Source organism: Neolamprologus brichardi, chromosome 3 (genome assembly GCF_056152115.1).
Source record: "Neolamprologus brichardi isolate AB-2024 chromosome 3, ASM5615211v1, whole genome shotgun sequence".
Lineage (NCBI taxonomy): Eukaryota > Metazoa > Chordata > Actinopteri > Cichliformes > Cichlidae > Neolamprologus > Neolamprologus brichardi.
The window spans coordinates 21744733-21753568 of NC_142106.1; the positions used below are offsets into that span (position 1 = coordinate 21744733).

The 8836-nt window shown below is 37.7% G+C and overlaps 1 protein-coding gene across 2 annotated transcripts; it reads right to left on the minus strand.

Annotated features, from left to right (window-relative positions):
- Positions 1–2997: 2997 nt before the first annotated feature.
- On the minus strand, positions 2998–6552 carry LOC102789573 (H-2 class II histocompatibility antigen, E-S beta chain-like). Of its 2 annotated transcripts, none has more exons than XM_087834540.1 (6): positions 6498–6552; positions 6026–6298; positions 3962–4175; positions 3816–3881; positions 3597–3727; positions 2998–3020 (listed from the first exon to the last, which is right to left on the minus strand). In XM_087834540.1, the coding sequence occupies exons 1-6, from the start codon at positions 6550–6552 to the stop codon at positions 2998–3000; spliced, it is 762 nt and encodes a 253-aa protein (XP_087690666.1). The 2 variants fall into 2 exon arrangements, with proteins under 2 accessions (XP_087690666.1, XP_087690670.1); XM_087834544.1 differs by having other exon boundaries at positions 3597–3719; positions 3814–3881.
- Between the last annotated feature and the right edge of the window lie 2284 nt (positions 6553–8836).

Genomic DNA, 8836 nt, shown 5'->3' on the forward strand with positions numbered 1-8836 from the left:
AATAAACAAATAAACACTTACTTGTTTAGATGTGCAGTGTATGGGAGCAGGTGCATGATGGTTTCAACAGGCTGAAGAACAGCAGTCACTCAGCATCAGCACATTTATTCTCTGTAAGAGGAACTCAGTTGCACATCAAGGCAGACTCACTCCAAAACCTCTGAATGCTTATCACAAACACTGTAATTACCGCTGGATCCCTCTGCACACGTCATTCACAACACAACATGTTGTTCCTAAGCATAGAGAAACAGACTGAGAAGTGTGTATTCAAAGGAGGCATTCAGGTTGAGTACTGCAGGCAGTCACAGCCCAGAACTAAATATGAAACTAAGCACAAAGTAATGTCCAATGTTTTTTTAATCAAGTGACTCTAATTTATGTTCCAGGTTTATTTGATAATTTCTATGAAACAAAAAAATGTGAAATAATATAAGTTTCATATAAAAGACTTATGTTGTTGTGATTCTCTTTGTTTTGCATACACTGTAATGAGTGAATCAGGTCAGACTGTAGATTTTCCTTCTTCTAGCTGTACTGACTGACCTTTGACCTCATGAATGAAGCATGACGTTTTCCTGCTTAGCTGACTGGATGCATTACAGTCAGACACCGGCCTCGATAAGAGAAACAAGTTTATGTATATACATCATTATAGCTGAATGTGTGTTGGCCAGAGGGCGCTGCTTCTTTTGATTAAATTATCCGTTAAATGTTTACGAATTTTTGGATTTTAATAGCAACATGTCAGATTCAGGACAAACTCTTTCTCCATATAAATAAAGATTGATTCAACTTTAACACTGTTGGAAATAATAGAGTCACATTTGTGTTTACAGAGTTAGAAAGTGTTTTTGATAACAGCTTCTCATCACAGGAATCATCTGTGTGAACAGATTCAGAGTTAAATACAGGAAATAAACAGAACAGGTACAAACAGTGTATATATCACAGTAATATACTGACTTATGAGTGTTATAGAGGAGGAGCATCACAGCAGCAACAGCTTCACCAAATGTACAAAGTAACATTCAAAGAATCTCACAGAAATGCTGCAGTTTGAACATCAACACTCAGCTACAGTTAGAGCTGAAATGAGCCTGTCTGTCCAGATGGTGGTGCTATAAGCTCACTTTTTCCTGCTCAGTTACAGACATGATCTTATTGACTGTCAACAGCAGTGTGAATGATTCAGAGGAGGAAGAAGCTGCTGGTTGACATGAACGACTGATGTCGAAACAACTTTGAGGTTGTTCATGCAAAACCACAAAGATGTTACAAATTGTTTCTGTTTGTTCTGCTTGTTAATATAAATTGTGCACGGTGTCTCTCTCATGCTCAGTCAGTGTATCTGTAATCTGTCCGTGGATGTTGGTGTGTGCAGAATGTGAGTTTAAAGAAGAGCAGACAGCAGCAGTAAGTATTTTATCTGTAACTCTGTTTTTATGTCAAAACGTCTCTGAGAGTGTTTAAAGTGAAATCTCTGCTCTCATTATCATTAGGTATAATGTTATTATCCTGTTAAGCCCCCAAAGGGCTTTCGGAGCTTCCTGTTTGAAAATGACTTGCCCAAAAAGAAGGGAGTATTTATCTGCAATTACAAACTGGCACAAGTTTTGGACCACACTGTAGCTCAAAGGCTACTTACTGAAAAAAATGACAGTTTATTCATTTTAAATGATTCACTGATTGTTGATGAGTTGCACCTGATCAAATGTATCAACCATAAAACAAAAGGTGGGCTCTTGTATATCTATGAAACATTTAAAAGAACAACATCAAAAACAGACCTGCGTATGATAACATTAGCTGTCTGCTTACATGAACCATCAATTGTCAAATTGTTTATTTATTTTGTCTTCTTCATAAAATAATTAAATATCAATTTTAATATAACTTTTAAATTGTATGATTTGAAATTTTAATTTATTTATTTTCAAAGAAACAATAAATATTAATAAATATATCATGTAAATGTATCATACGTAAATATGCCAGAGTCAGCCATAAGGCAACTTTCATCTGTAGTCCCATAATATTTGTTACATCGGGCATTTTGTGCACTTTATTGCTTATAGATTTATTGTTTTTAGGTTTTCAGGTGAAAAAAAAAAATCACATCGATGAAGATTAAAATGTAATCAGTTGTGATATTTATGATTTCCACGTGTTATTCTTGATTTTTACAATATTTATTAATATTAACTCAGAAAGTTACAAAAATGACTTACTGAGGAAATTATTTCAGCATATTCTTGCTGTGCTAACACTTAATGTGATTTATCAATAGCAATGGATAAAAAAAAATGGGTCTAGTGGTCTGATTTTATGGCAAATAATCAATTTTAATATCATTTAGGTTATGTTAGCATTAGCACCATAAAGGGACAAATCAACCTTTTGTTTGACCACTTTTTTAAAAAATTATTAAACATTTAATTTCACTTTTTTAATGCTGTCAAGTGACATACATCTGTTTACTAAGTCCTCCAACACTATCATATATCAAAAAAATTTATCTTCCTACCTTAGTTTTATCAAAAACACTCAAAATATGTTGGGTGGTTTTTTTGTTTCTGACTTCCTGGTTGGGAGAGGGATAAGAAGAGCCAACAGTTTCCATTTGCAGTGCTTTCTGATGGATTTTTTTGGCATTACAGATGTAAACCAATTGGTAGAAAAGACTCAATTTCAATGAAAGCCTCAGTTAGATATAGGGCCTGAAAATGTGCTCTACCAATTGGTTGACCGGAACACTAAATGCTTTTAAACTGGTGTACAGTGACATCAATGTGTTGATGCATGTAAGTAAGCACACAGGTGAAATGTTATGTTTATTGTGGTTCAAAGACATTAATTAAACATCTATACATGAGTTTGGTCATGGATCAGGTTCAGAGTCGCCCATTCCAGAGATCATGAGTCTGCTGAACACACAAATCAGCTGCTTCTTACTCCATCAGAAGGAGCCAGGACTAGGATCAGGATCCTGCCTCATTAACTGAAAAACAGAGTATGATCTGGATAAAGAGATAAGGACAGAGTCAATAAGAAACTCTTTATCCACATCAGGACAACTGATCTCAATCAAACATCAACAACAATGATTCAGTGAAGTCCCTAGTTTAAATGCATGGACTCTGTCTGCTCTGAAAAACAGGTCTGAACTGGTGTGAAATCCTTTAAGTCTGAGAGGGAGATGCCTGAGGCCTGAAGCAGCTGAGGTTGTCTAAATAAGGGACTAATATCTAATCAGAGGACAACAGATAAAATATAGAGTTCAAAAATACACATGTGATTGTGGGTAATTTAGCTTCCAATGCAATATTAGAGTAAAAAATTGTAATAAAAGCTCAGACTCAGGCCCTTTAGATGGAGAGCCAATCCAGACCTCTTATTCAGGGATAGCGGGGATCTATCACATTTGAACGCATCAGTGAAAGTAGACTGGGGCCTAAATATGGACTTAAAACTTGTCTAAACTTGTGAGAAATTAAATTCACTAGCAGAAAGTGAATATAGAACATAAACAGGCTAACAAAAAGGCTGACATAAACGCTTGCCAACTGGTCTGTGAGTGTGAGTCCTGGTCTAACCTGGGGCTTTCCACCTGTAGAGAAAACATCCAGCCAAAAGTAAGATCAGACCCAGGGTCAGTATAGAGGCTCCGATGGCAATCAGCGTGGTTGATTCAGGAGTTGATTTGTCCGAGGACGGCTCTGAGTCCGACAGGTGACAGACAGAGGCCAACAGTCAAACAGACAGGTGAGCAGTCAAATACATATTTCTGTGGACATACAGACAGGTATTTACCCCAGTCAGTGATCAGAGGTTCCTTCAGGCTGGCGTGCTCCACCACACAGGAGATGTTCTCGCCAGACCTTCAACACAAAGACCTCTGATTCACAAACCACTCACAGAACTGGATCTGGAAATGAACCTGGATCTGATGTGGACTGACCTGGGTGTGTACTCCAGGTAGGAGTGAGTCTGGTAGTACCAATCACCATTTGCCATCTCCTCAGTGGAAGTGACATCAGAGGTGACTTCCTGTCCGTCTCTGAGCCAGCTCACTTTGATCTCACTGGGAAAGAAGTCGTAGACGCTGCAGACCAACATGGCAGGATGGTGACCAGAAAGCGGGGTCTTGGACTTAATTCTGACACTGGGCTGAACTAAAAACCACACAGACATTATATTTCCATTGTGGCAATATTATGTGTAATGGGACATAATCATCTGTAATCTACCTATAGAAAATGTGTTAGCTGTCAGAATAATGGCATAATTTTGGTTATTTGTAATTAAATAAATTAGAATTGCAAATTTCAAATCAATTTTATTTATATTGCTTCAAATCACAACAGTTGCCTATTGTAAGGTAAAAACCCTACATTAATACAAGGAAATAAGAAAAAAAAAAAGCAACAATCATATGACCCCTATGAGCAAGAGTTTTGGTGACAGTGGGAAAACTGAAGGCTCTCCCTCACATTCTACTTTTAAATACTCTAGGAATGACAAGTAAGCCTGCAGTGCGAGAGCGAAGTGCCTAATGGCATGATATGGCACTGTAAGGTCATTAAGATAAGATGAGGTCTCATTATTGAGGAGCAGGAAGCCACTGAAGGGAAGCCAATACAGGAGAAATATGCTTTCTCTTTCTAATTCATAATTTCTAATATCATAATTTTATTAATATCATATTTTATTACTTCCTTTACATCCTAAGCTCATGAATAATTTATTGAAGTCATAAATCACTCAGTTTGACATAAGGAGCATAATATCACTCTCTTGAATGAACTAGTTTTTTTGCGTCACTCTGAGACAGGATATTTCTAATTTTAGAGATGTTGCACAAATGGAAAAAAACAGTCCTACATATTTGTTTAATATGTGTATTGAAGGACATCCTGGTCAAAAATGGCAATTGCAATTATTAATTAACACTAACAGTATCAGTGGGAGTTAGGCTACGTTCACACTGCAGGCGAAAGCGCATCAAATCCGATTTTTTTGACCTCATGCGACCCATATCCGATCATGGTATGACAGTGTGAACGGCACAAATCCGATATTTTCAAATCCGATCTGGGTCACTTTCGTATGTGGTACTGAATCCGATACATATCTGATGTTTTAGAAAGCGACTGCTGTTTGAATGGTCAAGTCGCATTAAATCCGTCTTTTACGTCACTGACACAAGACAGACGCCAATTATCAGCGCCGGAGAAGTGCCCGATAAGAAATCGCAAATGCTTCCTGGCCATCCAGTGAAACTGTTGGGAAGACAGCGTTGGAGAAACGTGAACATTTTGCATAATCTGCTTATTCTGAGAGAAATCTGCAACTATCCTTTGAAGCACCGCTCCTCTCTAAAACAGCAATAAGGATAATTATTAGGTTATTTATATTATTATGTAAATAACAAAATAACTAGCAAAAATTGGGAAACGTAAAGTTCGAAGTCTTTATATTAAGGGCCATCAGTCAAACAATACTGTTTGCTCTGGGTCTAAACAGAGCGCGTTGTGTGTGACGTCTTCTTTTGTGCATGCGGGCCGCTTTGAGCGTTCACACTAGAGCGCGTTTGCTGTCGCATTTTATTTGTAGTGTGAACAAGCAGACACAAAAATCGGATTTGATCCAAAAATCGGAATTGAGCATTAAGACCTGCAGTGTGAACGTAGCCTAACTGTGGCACTAAAAACTGTAAGAAGCTCAAGTTTTGCCACCAGCATTCAATGCAAGCTGTATTTACACACATATTTGTTAAATCATCTTCTACTTTTTAACTTTTAATTAAAGGTTTAATTAATCCTGAAATAATTTAATAAAATTTTTTTCATTGTTAAAAAACTTTGTTTCTTGAATTTTAAAGAAACAGAACTCCAGTAGACTCCAAATTTCTAAACAAATTTAAACCTTCAGGAGTTTAAGGATTAAACTGAGTGATTCAGAATGTTGGTCACTGTGTGGCTGAACATGATGCCCTGATGATGTTGCACAACTACACACTCACCTGACTTAGCTAGAACAGCCCGATCATGAACATTAATGTTTTGGTAACAATATGCCGTTATCATTTGTCTCATTGAATTCAGCCGTGCAGTATCATTGTTCCAGAGCGTTGCCAGCTTCACTCCATGCTCAGTGAATCCAACATACTTCCCCACACTGCTGCTGAACCTGATGTACTCTATCTTCTTGTAATAGTGAGAGTAGATGTACTCGATGTGCTTCAGCGCAGTGGAGTTAAATTCACAGCGATCCACCACATACTCTAAAAATCCATCTGAACAACAAAACAGAACATCAGTGAAGTGCAGACTGGAGAACTGATCATACCTGCTGTATAATAGATGATAAAGTATAAACTGTATGTTGTATTGATGAGTCTATTGATCAATGAACCATGTATTGATCAACAATATACAGACCAAAGATGGATGTATTAATTGGTATGAGTGTGTTGATCAGTGCATTGATCATACCTGCAGTGCGGATGCTGATGAAGAGGAGGGTGAAGCAGAGAAAAGATGAAGCCATGTTCCTGAGTGCTCTTAACAAACTGCCTCAGTCTGACTGAGAGCTGCTTTAAAAGCCAGATGACATAGTCACTTGATCACAGCATCACCTGTTAATAGGAAGAACTATTTCAGAAAGGTTTCATCTGTAGTTTATAACCCCACCCTGCCACACCCCTTTTTTCTCAAACTAATGCAGTCCTAGGTATTAATGCGACTGAGGACTGAGGCTGTTCAGATGGAAACACTGTGACTTATTTGTTCAGATAAAGATAAACTAAATACAAAATGATTTGGCTTTTATAAAAGTGTGATATTATCTATAGTTAAGCAAAGATACTGGAATCAGCAGGTTCATCATGTTCATTAGTCAAAATAAACTTTATAGACTGAATACATTACATGGATGAGTGATGAAATCTTTCTCCCACTAAAAACGTCACATCCAGATAAACAGAATCAACTTTTTGAGATTTTCTTACCTGGATGACTGAGCATGTGTCAAGACATTATTGATCAGTTCTACAGATCTTTAATCAGTGATTCTACAGTATATGATTCAGAGGAGCCGACTGACAGTGTAAAAACTTCATTACCGTCCACAGACTCACGCTGTTACAGAGTTAGAAATTTGATCTGACCTCAAGGTAAATCACAAGTGAAAAAGTTTTGCCCCTTTCCTGATTTTCTTTTCTGTATTTTATCATAATATGATGTGACTGTCCAACTACGTTGCATATATAAGTGTGGTGAAAAGTGTTGATCAAGTTACCTGAAAAAGAAATCAGTAACTAATTACTTACGGTTCCAAAAAAGTAATCCTGTTACTTCACTGATTACTTATTTTCAAAAGTAATTAATTGCTTAGTTAGTTACTTTTTAAAAACATGACACACAAGCTGAATAGGTAATAAAGCAATAGACTTTTCAGCCCAATTCTATTTTTTTTCTGCATAATCCATCATATAAAATGTAATCAAATTAAAATGTTTGTTTTTAAAACTTTCTTTATTAGTTTTAATCTTTTAACTTTATGCATCAAGCAAAAATTTAATTAAATGTAACAGTCTTTGACTTGAAGAAATTTGTTTAACATTTAAACCTATATTCTGCATATTCCAGCATATAAAAGAAAACATTTTTTTGCGTTTTTGTGTTTAGTTTCTCTGTGAATTTCACATTCCCGTGGCAGCGTACTTGCTCAGAAGTTTAGGGTTTTTTTTTTTTGCTGTAGAAGGAAGTTTTCTTCCCACGCAGTGATACCGGACACTAATGTCTTTGTCACTTGTTATGAAACAAACTCATAGTAAGGTCAGTACTTCAAATTCAAATTCAAATTCAAATTTTATTTGTCACACACACACAACCATACACAGTATGACATGGGGGTGAAATGCTTGTAGCTGTACAATGCCCGACCATTAAATGACAGAAAAAAGTTTTACAGTATTTACAATTTACTACAAAATTTACAAATTAACTTAGGAATTTACAGTAAAAAAAAAAAGTGCAAATAGCAGAAAGACATTATCAGGATTATAAATTATAGGAATTATAGGATTATAGGAAGAGTGTGGTGGTGCGTGTGGTGATGTGATGTGTGTGGGAGAGTCCAGTCCTACACCTGGTTCAGGGCCCGAATAGCCTGGGGGAAGAAGCTCCTCCTCATTCTCTCTGTTTTGGCCGTAAGGGAGCGGAAGTGCTTCCCAGACCTCAACAGTGAGAAGAGTCCATTGTTGGGATGGGAGAGGTCCATCATAATCTTCCTAGCTTTGGACTTGCACCGCTTCGTGTAGATGGACAGCAGGTCAGGGAGCTCTGATTGAATGATGCGTTCGGCTGAGCGCACCACTCTTTGCAGATCTCGTCTGTCCTGCTTGGTGCTGTTCCCAAACCAGGTGCAGATGTTTGCCGTCAGGACGCTCTCGATGGTGCAGGAGTAAAAGTTCTTGAGCACCTTCAGTGGCAGATGGATGTCTCTAAGTCTTCTGAGGAAGAAGAGACGCTGACGGGCTTTCTTAACCAGGGTGTTGATGTGACAGGACCATGACAGGTCCTGAGTGATGTGGACACCCAGGTATCGGAAACTGTCCACTCTCTCCACTGGCGTGCCATTGATGATGAGGGGTTTGTAATTCCTCGCCTGCTTTGTGGTGAAGTCCACGATCAGCTCCTTAGTCTTGCTGATGTTTAGGAGGAGGTTATTCTCTATCCAGGTTCCTAATCTCCTCCAGGTAGGCCGTCTCGATGTTGTCGGAGATCAGACCTACAACAACAGTGTCGTCAGCAAACTTGAACAATGGAGG

Excerpts from the sequence above, each read along its gene's own strand:
- LOC102789573 (XM_087834540.1), bottom strand. The coding sequence starts at position 6,552 with ATGGCTTCATCTTTTCTCTGCTTCACCCTCCTCTTCATCAGCATCCGC. Across the intron at positions 6,299-6,497 it reads CATCAGCATCCGCACTGCAG|ATGGATTTTTAGAGTATGTG; the intron begins GTATGATCAATG and ends TTTGTTGTTCAG. Across the intron at positions 3,021-3,596 it reads CTACAGGTGGAAAGCCCCAG|ATCATACTCTGTTTTTCAGT; the intron begins GTTAGACCAGGA and ends CTCTTTATCCAG.